General features: G+C 51.0%; 1 protein-coding gene across 17 annotated transcripts in view; it reads left to right on the top strand.

Moving 5' to 3' along the window:
- LOC106609379 (inactive histone-lysine N-methyltransferase 2E) overlaps positions 1 to 11,040 on the top strand; it is a 38,106-nt gene extending 27,066 nt beyond the window's left edge. For 10 of the 17 annotated variants that reach the window (XM_045722146.2, XM_045722143.2, XM_045722151.2 and 7 more), the window contains 12 exons: positions 616 to 883; positions 2,757 to 2,861; positions 4,441 to 4,512; positions 5,029 to 5,202; positions 5,365 to 5,700; positions 5,862 to 6,155; positions 6,381 to 6,522; positions 6,640 to 6,875; positions 6,962 to 7,672; positions 7,778 to 8,141; positions 8,275 to 8,351; positions 8,719 to 11,040. In XM_045722146.2, coding sequence (XP_045578102.1) covers positions 616 to 883; positions 2,757 to 2,861; positions 4,441 to 4,512; positions 5,029 to 5,202; positions 5,365 to 5,700; positions 5,862 to 6,155; positions 6,381 to 6,522; positions 6,640 to 6,875; positions 6,962 to 7,672; positions 7,778 to 8,141; positions 8,275 to 8,351; positions 8,719 to 9,768 — 3,829 coding nt within the window. In that variant the 3' untranslated portion in view covers positions 9,769 to 11,040. Of the gene's footprint in view, positions 1 to 615; positions 884 to 2,756; positions 2,862 to 4,440; positions 4,513 to 5,028; positions 5,203 to 5,364; positions 5,701 to 5,861; positions 6,156 to 6,380; positions 6,523 to 6,639; positions 6,876 to 6,961; positions 7,673 to 7,777; positions 8,142 to 8,274; positions 8,352 to 8,700 lie in introns of all 17 variants that reach the window. The other 7 variants (XM_045722155.2, XM_045722154.2, XM_045722152.2 and 4 more) reach the window with 5 other exon arrangements.
- Positions 11,041 to 16,607: the final 5,567 nt, after the last annotated feature.

Raw genomic sequence — 16,607 nt, 5'->3', positions numbered from 1 at the left:
CCTATAAGAACATCCAATAGTCAAAGATATATGAAATACAAATCGTATAGAGAGAAATAAACTACAACCTAAAACTTCTTACCTGGGAATATTGAAGACTCATGTTAAAAGGAACCACCAGCTTTCATATGTTCCCATGTTCTGAGCAAGGAACTTAAACGTTAGCTTTTTTACATGGTACATATTGCACTTTTACTTTCTTCTCCAACACTTGTTTTTGCATTATTTAAACCAAAATGTACATGTCTCATTATTTATTTGATTTTACATTTATTTATTTTATTTATGTATTATATTAAGTTAAAATAGGTGTTCATTCAGTATTGTTGTAATTGTCATTTTTACATACCAGTTAATCGGCCGATTTTTATGTATGTGTATCTGCTTTTTTTGGTCCTCCAATAATCGGTATCGGCGTTGAAAAATAAAATCAGTCGACCTCTTATTTATGCATACATACATACATACATACATGCATGCATACATACATGCATGCATACATACATACATGCATACAACAAGACAAGATTGGTCAACCTCAATCATGTTATCTTTCTACCTTTTTTCTTCTCCCTCGCTTCTTCCCCCCTCTCTCTTTCTCCCCCCTCTCTGTAGTAAATACAAGGTGGATTGTGCATGTGTGAGGGGAAACCCAGAGTGCCCGGTGCTGAAGTACAACCTGGAGCCCACCGAGAACCTGGAGACCAGCAGCCGCCGGCGGGGCCGCAAGGACAAGGAGCCCATGATGCAGCGAGGGGACCACCTGGACCTGGGCCAGAATCAGAACATGACCCTGGACTGTGATGGCAGGGCCAAGGGCCTGGGGGCCGACGGCAAGCAGAGGAAGCTATCACCCCTCCGCCTCTCCATCTCCAACAACCAGGTAAGATTTCCCTGGCAACACAACTCACCTCAATCCATGTCTCCATCACACACGCTCCCCCCCGGTCCCCATCACTCTCTCTGTGATGGATTGCCCCATAGGAGCCTATAAGTTGGCTTTCCTCTTGAAGACCTTTGTGTTATCATATTTAGCTTGTTTTCCATTTAGTTAGCGTCTAATGTCCATGCGTGTAGCCATTTTTAAATGTTTCTGTTATATTTGCTGCATTTCTGTTTTATTTGTGTTATCCATTAGTAGACTACTTGTATTCCTCTATCATCCATCTTGGTTCTCCCTAGCCCAAAGCCCACTCCTGTACCCAGCCATCTCTCTCACCATGCCGTGTATCGCTGCTCAGAGCTGTCTGGCATCTAGCCCTCTAGTGGCAGATGAGACATGCTATCACACTGTGTCCTCTCTGCTGCAGGAGCTCCCGAACACACCATTAGGCATCCCTCTACTCAGTGTTACACACAGAGAAAGCCCTCTGTCTCTGGGGTTGTGTTCAGTAGATACCAAACGGAAGAAAACGCTCAGTGAAACTGAGAGGAACAATCTGAACCTGTCCAATAAGAAATGTCTGTTGTCCTATTCCATTGCAAAACATTTTGTTGTGTTGTCTAATAACCCCGACCCAGGCCATAGGTCTTATCGGCAAGCATGGTAGGGACTGGTAGTTCTCACAACGAGTGATTTTTAAGGACTGATCTGAGGGAAGCACACAGAAGCATGGTTTATGGAGACTGGTTAGACTGATGTATGGTCTAGAACAGGCCTGGGAAACTCCAGGCCTGATTGGTGTCACACTTTTTCCCCAGCTAACACACCTGCCTCCAATAATAAACCAATCATGATCTTCAGTTTAGAATGCAATATAGTTTAAATCAGGTGTGTTTGGTGTCACACTTCCCCCCCATCCCTAGCAATCGGCCCCCGAGGACTGGAGTTACCCAGGCCTGGTCTAGAATGAGGAACGGTGAAGAGAGGGTCTGATGTCCGAGATGAAGTGCGAGCCATCTCTTTCGGAAAACAACACGCACAAACCGTGAAATGAACACGCTGAATTTGGAAGCTGTCCACATCTGTCATTGTGCGCAAACAGACCTTCGTGTGACCACAAGAGCCACAACTTCACATATGACAGGGTAGTTGTTGGCGACAGGGTAGTTGTTGGCGACAGGGTAGTTGTTGGCGACAGGGTAGTTGTTGGCGACAGGGTAGTTGATGGCGACAGGGTAGTTGATGGCGACAGGGTAGTTGATGGCGACAGGGTAGTTGATGGCGACAGGGTAGTTGATGGCGACAGGGTAGTTGATGGCGACAGGGTAGTTGATGGCGACAGGGTAGTTGATGGCGACAGGGTAGTTGATGGCGACAGGGTAGTTGATGGCGACAGGGTAGTTGATGGCGACAGGGTAGTTGATGGCGACAGGGTAGTTGAGGGCGACAGGGTAGTTGATGGCGACAGGGTAGTTGTTGGCGACAGGGTAGTTGAGGGCGACAGGGTAGTTGAGGGCGACAGGGTAGTTGATGGCGACAGGGTAGTTGTTGGCGACAGGGTAGTTGATGGGAGTGGGCTCAAAACAATGTATCACAAGGCACTACAGAAGTGAGCCTGGTCTCTCGCTCTTCTTTGAAAAGGGGTACGATTGCGTTTCGCTGTTATTCTGACTGCCTAGGACCGAATATAAGCTCTGAGCAAGTTTGTGCACAGACAAACCCACAATGTCCCCAGTCAGTGCCCCCAACTGTCACTCTTCCCCAGACCCCCCCCTCCCCACCTACCACCTCACTACTCTAGACCCTGTAGTCTGTAGCCAGACTGCCTGTGGTTGGTCAGTGCCATGATAAAGCGCCTCTCCCCCTCTAACAGGATCCTACAGAGTTAGAGGGTGTAGAAGACCAGCCTGATCACTCCGTTAACAGTGAAGTAGAGATGGAGTCAGAGGAGACCATTGCAGAGAGAAAGAGGAAGATGGTAAGTTCCGTGAGCCAGGGCTGCAGCGCGCCCTGCTGTGTGCAGCCCATAACCCCCCCTCACCCATAGGAAAAAGCTCATCCTTGCTGGTATGGGTCACTGTTTGTGTGGTGGTGGTTCCCCCCCCACCTCCCTGCTTCTGCTGCTGTCTCTGCCTCATCCTGTTGCTGTGTAGCCTAGCCTGCGTGGTCCCCCCCCCCCCCCCGCTCTCTGTCGCTCACTCACTTCCTCAAACACTGAGGCTCTGTGTTTTGGTCATCATTATACGTGGGTTATTTTCCTCATTTATTCAAGAGTTAATTTGCTAAACAATCACACATTGCACCATTCCGGGCCCTCCAGAGCCACAGGCCCCCCTACCCCCTCCCCCCCCCCCCCTCTCATTAGCTGAGTAAACAAGAGCCCCAGCCTCATCACACGTAAGTACTGGAACTCTCCCTGTGTGTCTGAGTATGACCCTCACGTACAGAATTGGCCAACTGTTTTGAAATGGCCAATTACTCTCCTCTCACCTGCTAAAGAGCTCTGGTGACCCAGAGAGATGGGCTCACACACACGCTGGCACGCTCTCCCTCTTTCATATATACACACACTCTGGAAATTACCCTGCCGTCAGCTCCCTTTCACACGACGAGGCCCAAGGTGTAAAGCGCTGACTCATCGTTCTGGCCAATGGACTGGCTCTGGCTGCTAAATATCCCTGAACGAGAGAGAAGGTGGGGGGGGGGCTTCTCTGTTGCCAGGGCCTTATTGACTCTGGGACATCCAATAGCCTGCCTCCCTCCAAGGGAAGCTGCAAGCTGGTCCAGGAGGAGGAACCCCCCTCTACTGTGGAAGAAAGAGCTTCTGGATTCACTGTCGTCCTCTGACGTAACAGTCACCCTGTGGTCTGGTGTATTTATGGTGTTCAACCACGCATCCACTACAATGCCCTGTCCGCATGGGCTCTTAACACTGGTGATGTCTGTGTGTTAGGCATGGTATGTCTCCCACACTCATGTTAAAGATACAGACACGGCATGGAACACACAGTTAATATGTTGAAGGTTGCACTAAGGTCTGGTTTTGGGTGTTGCAGATGATATGCAGTTGCTTGTCATCAACCTTGGTGAAAGTTGGTGATTGGGTTGGTTGCTATTGTCTTCGTTTTCTTTCCATGTGTCGTGGGTTCAGTATGTGGTTAATGACACTGGTGAGGTGGTGAACATGTGGCTGAGTTCCAGTGGTGGTGGGTTGTGTTGAAATCACTGTTCATTCATTCAGCCCAAATAAAGTCTTCCTACTGGATATGCTGGTGTAAGCAGACAAGGTGAAGAAGCCCTGACTTGACACGCGTCTACAGGCATAAGGCAGCCATTCTCCCTGTCTGCCCCTCTTCTCTCCCCTCTTTCATAACCCTGTAGTGGCCAGGTCACCTCTCCACACCCCCACCTGTCTCAGAGGATCCCTGAGGGTCGGCGACACACTGAAGCCCCTAGAGTGGGGAACTGTGGGGGTGTGTGTATGTTCTATGTGTGTTATTGGGGGGGACCGGGCCTCTTGTCTTCTAAACCAGGCTGTCTCTCTGTAAACCATTCAGGCCAGCCCAGCGGAGGAGTCCCATCTGCAAGGCGTGGGGGCCTCCAGCTGTCTGGGACTGAGTAAACCGGAGGTAAACTTGACCCACCAACCCCCACCCCCAAACATACCCCCCCGCCTGCCTGCCCCTCCACCTCATAGGGGACCCCACTGACTGACAAACATACTAACCACCTCCATCTTCTCTCCACTGACCGGCCCTGTGGCAGACCCCAGTGTGTCTCTGCTGCTGGGGGTGGTAAAACTAGTCTGGTGGGGGCAGCCGTGGTGTTATAAACCACACACCCTGAATGGTTTGGTAAGGGCTAATGTTACGTTCCCACCTCCCAGATTCAGTTAGTTTGGTCTCACATCAACAGGGTTTTTACTTGTTCTATCTCCATTGGTTTTTTTCCTCCACTGGAAGGGGAAATGGTGGTCCTTTTTTCTCTGTCATTCTGCACCGCCGCTGTTTTTTTCTCTGCCAGCCAGACTGCCTCATGCCTGTCTTGTGTTGCGATAACGTGTCCCTCCCCCTCTAGGCCCAGTGGGGCAGGAGACTAGGCCACGTGGACTAACGCTTACCGCTCTGTCTTCCTCTCCTCTACAGACCCGTGAAGAGAGGAAGATGGAGGCCATCCTGCAGGCCTTTGCCCGCATGGAGAAGAGGGAGAAGAGGCGGGAGCAGGCCCTGGAGAAGATCGGCACCAAGTCAGAGGGGGGCATCAAGGAGGAGCCCCCTGCCACCCCCGAGGCCGACATGCAGTCTCCTGGTATCATGATGGTAAGTGATAGTTGACTCAACATGTTCTTTATGCCTGCACTCTCTCTGACACATTGGTTCCACCAGAGAGGATGTTGTCAATAATCCGAAGGGTTAGCTGAAGGTGACTATAAACCCATCCAAAACTACGCTACTGTACTATCCTAACCCTGTCTCTCCCAGCCCCTGCTAGAGGTGAAGGAGGAGCCGGGTCTCAACAAGCCCACGCCGGCCAAGCTGCGAGGCAGCAAGCAGAGGAAGAGCTTCTCGCGGAGCCGCACCCACATCGGGCAGCAGCGGCGGCGAGCGCGCACCATCAGCACCTGCTCTGACATACCTCCTGGCTCGCCCGGGGAACTCCTGGACCCCCTGTCCATTGACGGCCCAGATGTAGAGGCCTCCAGGGACCCCGAACCAGAGGCCCTCTCCTCCCATGCCCCTGACACCAGCCCCCCTTACAGTGGCTCCCCGGCCCCTGACAGAAACCGCTCCGGGCAGAAGTACCCCAAAACTAAAAAGGTACCCTAGCCACTGCTCAGTGCTCACCCCTAAACACGACTAGTCACTATTCTATTTAGACTTATAGGAATGTTCTATTCCTTCTAGTGAAATGTCACTCAGTACTATAGTCAAATGCAGTGTGCTTGTGACTAAAGCTCTCTCTCTTTGTCTCGCTACAGCACTTAGTGAGTGAGTGGTGCGTCGACAAGCAGGAGCGGTCATTGCGGACCCCAGAGCCGGCCCCGGAGAGGCCCCTGAGGATCAGCAGCGACCCGGAGGTGCTGGCCACCCAGCTCAACGCCCTGCCCGGCATGGGCCCCAGCCCGCACGTCTACAGCACGCCCAAACACTACGTCCGCTTCTCCTCACCCTTCCTGGCCAACCGCAGCCCCACCACCCCTGGGGTGCCCACCGGACGCCGGCGTTCCCGCGAGCTGCCCGACACGCCGCCCACCTCAGGCTCCTGCAAGAAGGTATGTTGTTCACCAGCTCACAGGGGAATGGAGAGAGTGTTAGCTGTCAGGTATAACTGCAGGGCAGAGGGACAGACCGACAGTGTTACCGGCAGAGGGACAGTATTATTGTCAGTAACAGAGACTTAGGTTTTCTAAGATGTAGCTGCCTTGGAGATCAGTGAATGTGATTTGTATTTGTGGTTGACATGTCTAAGTCCTCTCCCTCCCTGTCTTCTCCCACAGCGCTGGCTGAAGCAGGCTCTAGAGGAGGAGACCACCACCCCTCCACCCAGCAGCGAGGGCCCTCTCAGCCCCCCTATCAACGGGGACTCTGACAGCCCCCCCCCCTACAACGGCAGCTGCACCTTGCCAGGTGAGGACTCTGGTGAGGACTCAGAAATGTTTCTCATCACTTAGAAGCAACATAAGTCTTGTATGCAAGTGTCTGTTTTTTTGCATGTGAGTAACCCTTCCTCTCTCTGTGTGTGTGTGTGTCATACAGAGTTGCCCACTCCTCTGAAGAAGCGGCGCCTGGGTCTGTGTCCGCTGGACGCCTGCATGTCAGAGAGCTCCACCCCCTACGGCTCTCCCTGCGCCACGCCAACCCAGGCCGACCTATCAGAGACGCCGGGTACACCCCTGCTGCTGGCCACGCCACCCCGCGTCACCCGTATGGAGGAGCCGAGCCCTGAGCCTCTACCTAGCACTCCCACACACACACTCAGTGCCCCGCAGGAAGTAAGACACACACTCTAAACTACAAACACACACACTCATAGAGGGAATTGAGCGGTGTGTTAATATCTCTGTTCCTGTGTCCACAGAGCGAGTCTTCCCTGGACAGCTCACCAGAGGGCAGTCGCAGACCCAGCCCCCAAGAGGCTGAGCGGCCACCTTCGCTGCTCTCCTCTCCCTGTGTAGCGGTCAGGGCTCCCAGTCTGGATGTGTTGCCCCCCCACGACGCCAAGACCAGCGCCCCCCTGAGCCCCCAGCCCCCCACCGCCGAGTCCCAGGACTGTGGGGGAGAGGAGGGTCCAGAGACCGGGGCTGAGGGCAGCAGCGAGGCCCCCTCCACAGACCCAGCCTCTTCCTCCCTCCTCTCCCCCTGGATGAAGAGTCCAGAGAGAGTGGGTCTGTCAGGGCCAGGGGGTCTGTCCTTCTCCCCCATCAACTCTAACCTGAGGGACCTTACCCCCTCACACACCCTGGAGCCCATCTTGGCCTTCAGGCCTGAGGCGGTGGCTGTGGCTGGGGCTGGTGTTGTGACTGTACCAGTACCCTTGGCCTTCAGGCCTGAGGCGGTGGCTGGTGTTGTGACTGTACCAGTACCCTTGGCCTTCAGGCCTGAGGCGGTGGCTGGGGCTGGTGTTGTGACTGTACCAGTACCCTTGGCAGCAGGACCCTTCACAGAGGCTGCAGGGTCTCTCTTCTACCCCTGCCCTGAGGAGGGGGGAACCCTGGCCTTCTCTCGTTCATTGAGTGGAGACAGCACTGGCGAGGGAGGGTCAGGACAGAATCCCCCACAGAAGAAAAAGGTGAGTTGCTATATTCTCTATTCAGCCTGCCCATTCAAGCTGTGTTAAGGTTCCTGGACTGATAAAGGTATGTCTGTTTTCGTGTGATGTCATGTGTTTTCCCAGGTGTCTTTGCTGGAGTACAGGAAACGTCAGCGCGAGGCGCGGCGCAGCGGCTCCAAAATGGAATGCGGCTCGCCTGTCTCTACAACACCTACCCTGGTGGAGATGATCCCTCTGCCCTTGGAGACCACCCAAGAGCCTCCACCCCTGGCTCCTGCTCCGGCCCAAGCTCCAGTGGCCCCTACTGCAGTGGCCCCCACCCTGCCTGAGCCAAATACCCCCCAGCCCAGCGAGGACACAGAGCCCCCTGTCGAGGGGGAGAGAGAGGGGGGAGAGGGACAGTGGACCTCGTCCACCTCGGTGGAGCAGGCAAGAGAGCGTGGCTACCACAGAGCCCTGTCGCTTAGTGACCACAGCAAGGACAAAGGTACACACACACACACACACACACACACACACACACACACACACACACACACACACACACACACACACACACCACCTGGACATAACTTCTTTACTGATGGTAGTTTAATTGTAATAATGTGTGCTTGTTACAGATGGAGAGACCGAGGGCAGTGAGGCCCCAGTCAGAGATTGTTCATCTCCTAGCCTGCAGAGGACCCCAACCCACACGGTAAGAAACATTCTGCTTTCTGGCTCAAACAGTAGTGTGAAGTACATGCTGCTGCCAAACACACAGCCTAGAGTGTCGGCCAGGGGTCGGCCAAAACCGTCAAAGTTTTGATTTTAGTTTTTGGTCTGTAAAATTCAGGAAATCTGTTCCCAAGTATTCCCACAAAAAAATAAGAGACATGATGGTGTCTCAATGTAAACAGGGTATGACATGGTTTGTTATTTTCAAATACAGTTTGCAGTGTGCCCCCGACCATTCGTTCCAACAAATATCCTCCCGCGGCTGAATGTAGCTGCCTACCCCTGATGTAGGCTGTTATTGTTCATGACTTACCCGTTCCCTCGCTCAGTCTCTCTCTCCTCCCTAGCCGTGTTCTCCTGGTCCCAGCAGCCCGTCCCAGCCTGGCAGTCGCCCAGTGAAGGAGGAGAGTGACAGTCGGCCTCGGACCCCCTCCCAGGCCGCCCCACAGCAGCCCAGCAAGCCTGCCGTACCCAAGGCAGCCCCCCTGACCCCCACCAAGCTGCACCCTGCTGCCCCCTACCCTGCCCCCTCACTCCTCCACTCCCCCAACTCCCAGGCTCAGGGCTCCCCTTACCGCAGCCAGAGGGCCTTCCTCTTTGCTCCTCCTCAGTCCCAGCCACAGGCTCAACCAGGGCCGCCCCCCTTCTCCCAGTACAGCCCACAGTCCGCTCCACCTCCCCCTCCTCCACCAGCACCTCCAGCCTCAGCGGCCTACTTCCCCAGCCAGTCAGCCCCCGCTGTGGGATCCTTCCCTGGGTTCAAGCCTTCCGTGACGTCCCCATTCCCCCCTGGAGGCCAGCCCCTTCTGCAGACTCTTCCTCCCCACGCCCTGCACTACCAGAGCTCTACCACTCCCCCTCCTCCTCCCCCTCCTCCACCACAACACCCTGGGCCCGGCCCAGCCCTGCTGCACGTTAACCTGCAGCCTCCTCCTGTCCAGCAGCACCAGCTCCTTCTGACCACAGCCCCCCAGTCCTCCCTCCCTCCCCCTCCGCCCCCTCCCCCACAGGGCCAGACCCACCAGCTGCAGCAGCCCAGTGCCAGCACCCTCCTGTCACTCAACCAGGGCCTGCCTCTTCCTCCACCCCCTCCTCCTGCCTCCTCCACCGGTGTCCCCATGCAAGTGCAGGCCCCTCACCACTTTCAGAACTTGGGGGGCTTTCCAACCCCGCTGATGCACACCGGCGGCACCACTAACCCCTCGTTGCCCCCCTCCACCTACCCCCCGCCCCACCAGCAGACTGGACTGCCCCCCCCTCCTCCCCCTCCCCAGCAGCAGACTCAGCCGGCCCAGGCCATGCCCACCGCCACTCAGATGTCCAGCGGGACACGTGGGGCCCCTGCGTCCCCCGCCCCCTTTCACAACGCTGGGTACCTGGGCACGGGGTGGCACTGACCGCCTCCATGCAGGCCTCCCCCTTGGCCCTGCCAGCCCCTGTGACTCACTCTGAGAGGAGCTTGACAACAGACCGCGGAACACAACAAGCAACAAAAGCTGTAAATATTTTCTATGTACCTGAACACATGGCCAATGGAAAAACAGGAGAACGTGGGATAAAGGGGTGCTTTTTAAAGGACAAACTGAAAACAAGGACTGTGAAACAATCTTATTAAGAGACTTTGTGTTTGAAATGAAGATGGACGATTCCCCCGGTGCTCATCCCACTATTTCTCTCTCTGACGTCCCTCCCTCCGTTTTCTTTTGAATTTCCCTCCTGTGGCGGAGAGAGTGCCTGACCGTCTCTGTCTGTTTTGGACTTCTATTGTAAGGTCCCGCACTTTCTGTATCAATGTACATTCCAGCCTCCACCCCCCTTCGTCAGTTAGTCTGCCTTTCACTTCTTCCTCTCTTTGTCTATTGTCTGCTCTTCTACACCGTTTTATTTGTTTTATCTAGTGGCTCATTATAGCAAACAGAAAGCTTTTTGTAAAGATAAAAAAAATACAGAATTATTATTTTTATTCCTCTGTGTAAGAAATATCTGTGCACCGCTGCAGTGATTCAGAAAATGCTGTTCTGGGAGCCCGCTTCACTGCCCCAGGAGGCTGCACTTGTGCGTGTGTGTGTGTGTGTGTGTGTGTGTGTGTGTGTGGAGAGAGGAGGTGTATGGACTGTGTGTCTGTCTGTCTGCGTGTGTGTATGAGAGGAGGTGTATGGACTGTGTGTCTGTCTGTGCTGTGTGTCAGTGGGAGAAAGGGAAGTGATAGAACATAAGAGTGATGGTGTGAAACGAGTGCAGTAGTCTTCTGAGGTAGCCAGAGTGAGGTCTCACCGGTAGGTAGGACGTTAGCGGTTTATTTTTCAATATCAATGGTTATTTGTAGAAATTGTAATTTAATGTATAGGTGGTTACTCCAGCTTTCTCCGGAAACAGGTTGTATATATTTGCTTCTTTTCTTTCCTATGCTTGTACAATTGGCTCCCATCCCATTTTGGAATCTGGTTGTAAATACGAGCGCTCTTCTTGGCAAAGATTAATGTTTCTGTGACTGTAGCACTTTTTCTTTTGTTCTTCCTCTCTGGACTATTCAGTGTAGTCTTTTTTATTTTTATTTGTGTGTGTGTGTGAGTGTATGTTTGTGCAGAGGAGAGAGACTCAAACACTGCACTGGTTGGCTATTTTCATGGTTCATTATAATAAATCACTGTAATGACAGTTTTATACCACTGGTGGTGTTGTGTCTGTCTGTATGTTCTGTCTGTCTGGGAGAAGGAAGGCTGATATGTTGGCATCACTTTCAAAAGGTTTGACGGCTGCCTCCTACCTGACGTGGTCCTTGTTATCTGGGATCCTTGGGACGTCCCTACTCCATTGAAGTTACCGTTGAAAATGGTCAAGGAAAGGGTTAGGTAAGGATTATGGTTAAGTTTAGGGTAGGGATGTCCCAAGGAACCCCGCATAGCACTAACCTACCTGACAAGCCACCAGCAAGCTGCCTGTCGCCTCCAAATAAAACTCCTGTGAAAAACAACTTCACCATATCATGGAACCATAGAGACCTGAACCATCTTCAGCATGTCCCCTGAGAATTCCTTTACCGAGTGAATTACCTTTCAGGTTTAAGGAACGTGTACCATCATGCCAGCAACAGATATGCCCATTAATGAATATTTCTTTAGTGGTTGCCTCCCATCTTATCACAACAGATTGTAGACAGTAACATCAGGAGAACAACACTTAACTGCATCTAATGAGTGCCTGCCTCTCTTCCTGACAGGGGTGCATGTTGGGTAGTGGTAGTTCATCACTGGTAAGTAGATGGTGCGACACACCTCTTTGATCTGGGATGCTGTGTGCATATCAATGCGGACACTCCGGTCTTGATGAACAATGATTAAGCAGGCTCTTCATGGTTACAAGTGCTCTCCTGTCCCCGTTATGCATGACTAACCAGCACAAATGAGCTTCACAACAACACACCACTCATGGTTTTGGAGTGTTTCTCCCATCTTCACAAGGAGAGAATCCACAGTTCAGGGACATGTGGTCTAGAGACGTGTTTCAAATCAAAGTTTATTTGTCACGTGCGCCGAATACAACAGGTGTAGAACTTAGTGAAATGCTTACTTACAGGCTCTAACCAACAGTGCAAAAAAGGTATTAGGTGAACAATGGGTAAGTAAAGAAATAAAAACAGCAGTAAAAAAGGCAGTGAAAAATAACAGTAGCGAGGCTATATACAGGCACCGATTAGTCGGGCTGATTGAGGTAGTATGTACAGTTGAAGTCGGAAGTTTACATACACCTTAGCCAAATACATTTAAACTCAGTTTTTCACAATTCCTGACATTTAAACCTAGTAAAAATTCCCTGTCTTAGGTCAGTTAGGATCACCACTTTATTTTAAGAATGTGAAATGTCAGAATAATAGTAGAGAGTGATTTATTTCAGCTTTTATTTCTTTCATCACATTCCCAGTGGGTCAGAAGTTTACATACACTCAATTAGTATTTGGTAGCATTGCCTTTAAATTGTTTAACTTGGGTCAAATGGTTCGGGTAGCCTTCCACAAGCTTCCCACAATAAGTTCAATGAATTTTGGCCCATTCCTCCTGACAGAGCTGGTGTAACTGAGTCAGGTTTGTAGGCCTCCTTGCTCACCCACACTTTTTCAGTTCTGCCCTCAAATTGTCTATAGGATTGTGGTCAGGGCTTTGTGATGGCCACTCCAATACCTTGACTTTGTTGTCCTTAAGCCATTTTGCCACAACTTTGGAAGTATGCTTGGAGTCATTGTCCATTTGGAAGACCCATTTGCGACCAAGCTTTAACTTCCTGACTGAGGTCTTGAGATGTTACTTCAATATTTCCACATCATTTTCCTTCTCATGATGCCATCTATTTTGTGAAGTGCACCAGTCCCTCTTGCAGCAAAGCACCCCCACAACATGATGCTGCCACCCCCGTGTTTCACGGTTGGGATGGTGTGCTTCAGCTTGCAAGCCTCCCCCTTTTTCCTCCAAACATAATGATGGTCATTATGGCCCAACAGTTCTATTTTTGTTTCATCAGACCAGAGGACATTTCTCCAAAAAGTACGATCTTTGTCCCCATGTGCAGTTGCAAACCATAGTCTGGGTTTTTTATGATGGTTTTGGAGCAGTGGCTTCCTCCTTGCTGAGCGGCCTTTCAGGTTATGTCGATATAGGACTCGTTTCACTGTGGATATAGATACTTTTGTACCTGTTTCCTCCAGCATCTTCACAAGGTCCGTTGCTGTTGTTCTGGGATTGATTTGTACCTTTTGCACCAAAGTACTTTCATCTCTAGGAGACAGAACGCGTCTCTTTCCTGAGCTGTATGACGGCTGCGTGGTCCCATGGTGTTTATACTTGCGTACTATTGTTTGTACAGATGAACGTGGTACCTTCAGGCGTTTGGAAATTGCTACCAAGGATGAACCAGATTTGTGGAGGTCTACAAAAAAAATTTTCTGAGGTCTTGGCTGATTTCTTTTGATTTGCCCATGATGTCAAGCAAAGAGGCACTGAGTTTGAAGGTAGGCCTTGAAATATATCCACAGGTACACCTCCAATTGACTCATTGTGTCAATTAGCCTATCATAAGCTTCTGAAGCCATGGCATCATTTTCTGGAATTTTCCAAGCTGTTTAAAGGCGCAGTAAACTTAGTGTATGTAAACTTCTGACCCAGTGGAATTGTGATATAATTCACTGTAAGTGAAAATCTGTCTGTAAACAATTGTTGGAAAAATTACTTGTCATGCACAAAGTAGATGTCCTAACCTACTTGCCAAAACAATAGTTTGCTGACAAGAAATTTGTGGAGTGGTTGAAAAATGTGTTTTAATGACTCCAACCTAACTGTATGTAAACTTCCGACTTCAACTGTACATGTAGATATGGTTAAAGTGACTATGCATATATGATAAACAGAGTAGCAGTAAAAGTGGTTGGCAGGTGGTGGGGGGCGGGGAACAATGCAGATTGCCCCCGCACATTGGCTAACCGGGCTATGGTTGGTCGGGCCAATTGAGGTAGTATGTACATGAATGTATAGTTAGTGACTATGCATATATGATAAACAGAGAGTAGCAGCATCGTAAAAGAGGGGTTGGGAGGGGCACACAATGCAAATAGTCCGGGTAGCCATTTGATTACCTGTTCAGGAGTCTTATGGCTTGGGGGTAAAAACTGTTGAAGCCTTTTTGTCCTAGACTTGGCACTCCGGTACCGCTTGCCATGCGGTAGTAGAGAGAACAGTCCATGACTGGGGTGGCTGGGGTCTTTGACAATTTTTAGGGCTTTCCTCTGACACCGCCTGGTGTAGAGGTCCTGGATGGCAGGCAGCTTAGCCCCAGTGATGTATTGGGGCCGTACGCACCACACTCTGTAGTGCCTTGCGGTCGGAGGCTGAGCAATTGCCGTACCAGGCAGTGATGCAACCAGTCAGTCAGGATGCTCTCGATGTTGCAGCTGTGGAACCTTTTGAGGATCTGAGGACCCATGCCAAATCTTTTTACTTTCCTGAGGGGGAATAGGCTTTGTTGTGCCCTCTTCATGAGTGTCTTGGTGTGTTTGGACCATTCTAGTTTGTTGGTGATGTGGACACCAAGGAACTTGAAGCTCTCAACCTGCTCCACTACAGCCCTGTTGATGAGAATGGGGGTGTGCTCGGTCCTCCTTTTCCTGTAGTCCACAATCTTCTCCTTAGTCTTGGTTACATTGAGGGATAGATTGTTATTCTGGCACCACCCGGCCAGGTCTCTGACCTCCCTATAGGCTGTCTCGTCATTGTCGGTGATCAGGCCTACAAACTGTTGTGTCGTCTGCAAACTTCATGATGGTGTTGGAGTCGTGCCTGGCCATGTAGTCGTGGGTGAACAGGGAGTACAGGAGGGGACTGAGCACGCACCCCTGAGAGGCTCCAGTATTGAGGATCAGCGTGGCAGATGTTGCTACCTACCCTCACCACCTGGGGGTGGCCCGTCAGGAAGTCCAGGATCCAGTTGCAGAGGGAGGTGTTTAGTCCCAGGATCCTTAGCTTTGATGGTACTATAGTGTTGAACACTGAGCTGTAGTCAATGAATAGCATTCTCACGTAGGTGTACTTTTGCAATAGAGATTGTATCATCTGTGGATCTGTTTGGGCGGTATGCAAATTGGAGTGGGTCTAGGGTTTCTGGGATAATGGTGTTGTGAGCCATTACCAGCCTTTCAAAGCCCCTCATGGCTACGGACGTGAGTGCTACGGGTCTGTAGTCATTTAGGCAGGTTGCCTTCGTGCTGTTGGGTACAGGGACTATGGTGGTCTGCTTGAAACATGTTGGTATTACAGACTCAATCAGGGACATGTTGAAAATGTCAGTGAAGACACCTGTCAGCACATGCCCGGAGCACACGTCCTGGCAATCCGTCTGGCCCCGCAGCCTAGTGAATGTTGACCTGTTTAAAGGTCGCACTCACGTCGGCTACGGAGAGCGTGATCACACAGTCGTCCGGAACAGCTGATGCTCTCATGCATGCCTCAGTGTTGCTTGCCTCGAAGCGAGCATAGAAGTGATTTAGCTCGTCTGGTAGGCTTGTGTCACTGGGCAGCTTGCGGCTGTGCTTCCCTTTGTGGTCTGTAATAGTTTGCAAGCCCTGCCACATAAGACGAGCGTCGGAGCTGGTGTAGTACGATTCAATCTTAGCCCTGTATTGATGCTTTGCCTGTTTGATGGTTCATCGGAGGGCATAGCAGGATTTCTTCTAAGCTTCCGGGTTAGAGTCCCGCACCTAGAAAGCGGCAGCTCTACCTTTTAGCTCAGTGCGAATGTTGCCAGTCACATGGCTTCTGGTTGGGGTATGTACGCACAGTCACTGTGGGGACGACGTCCTCAATGCAGTTATTGATAAAGCCAGTGACTGATGTGGTGTACTCCTCAATGCCATCGGAAGAATCTCAGAACATGTTCCAGTCTGTGATAGCAGAAACAGTCCTGTAGTTTAGTATCTGCTTCACCTGACCACTTTGTTATAGACCGAATCACTGGTGCTTCCTGCTTGAATTTTTGCTTGTAAGCAGGAATCCGTAGGATATAATTGTGGTCGGATTTACGAAATGGAGGGCGAGGGAGAGCTTTGTAGTGTCTCTGTGTGTGGAGTACAGGTGATCTAGAATTTTTCACTCTGGTTGCACATTTAACATGCTGATAGAAATGAGGTTTAAGTGTCCCTGCATTAAAGTCTCCGGCCACTAGGAGCGCCGCCTCTGGGTGAGCGGTTTCCTGTTTGCTTATTTCCTTATACAGCTGACTGAGTGCGGTCTTAGTTCCAGCATCCGTCTGTGGTGGTAAATAAACAGCCACGAAAAGTATAGCTGAAAACTCTCTAGGCAAATAGTGTGGTCTGCATTTTATCACAAGATACTCTACTTCAGGCGCGTACAATCTAGAGACTTCCTCAGATTATGTGCACCAGCTGCTGTTTACAAATATACACAGACTGCCCCCTCGTCTTACCGGAGTGTGCTGTTCTATATTGACGAGAAGTCTGTGTTCAATGCCTGGCCCAATGCCTGGCCCAGTTCGTTTTGAATGGCCCGGTTCCCCGGTTGCGTGGAGATTGCATATTTTAGACGATTCCATTGGTCCTTAAGTGAATTCTCCACCCACCCAGGGGTTACTGGGCCATGCAAAACGAAATGGTCCAATCAGAATAGGGCTTTAGGGGTTGGGCAAGTGAGTGCTCTTGGGTTGTGTATAGTTAATTGTTCCAGGAAGAGAAGTGCAT

This window comes from Salmo salar, chromosome 07, assembly GCF_965601325.2.
Source record: "Salmo salar chromosome 07, fSalSal1, whole genome shotgun sequence".
NCBI classification, from domain to species: Eukaryota; Metazoa; Chordata; class Actinopteri; order Salmoniformes; family Salmonidae; genus Salmo; species Salmo salar.
Note: the sequence above shows the minus strand (reverse complement) of the source record. Positions and strands in the feature narration are given on the sequence as shown.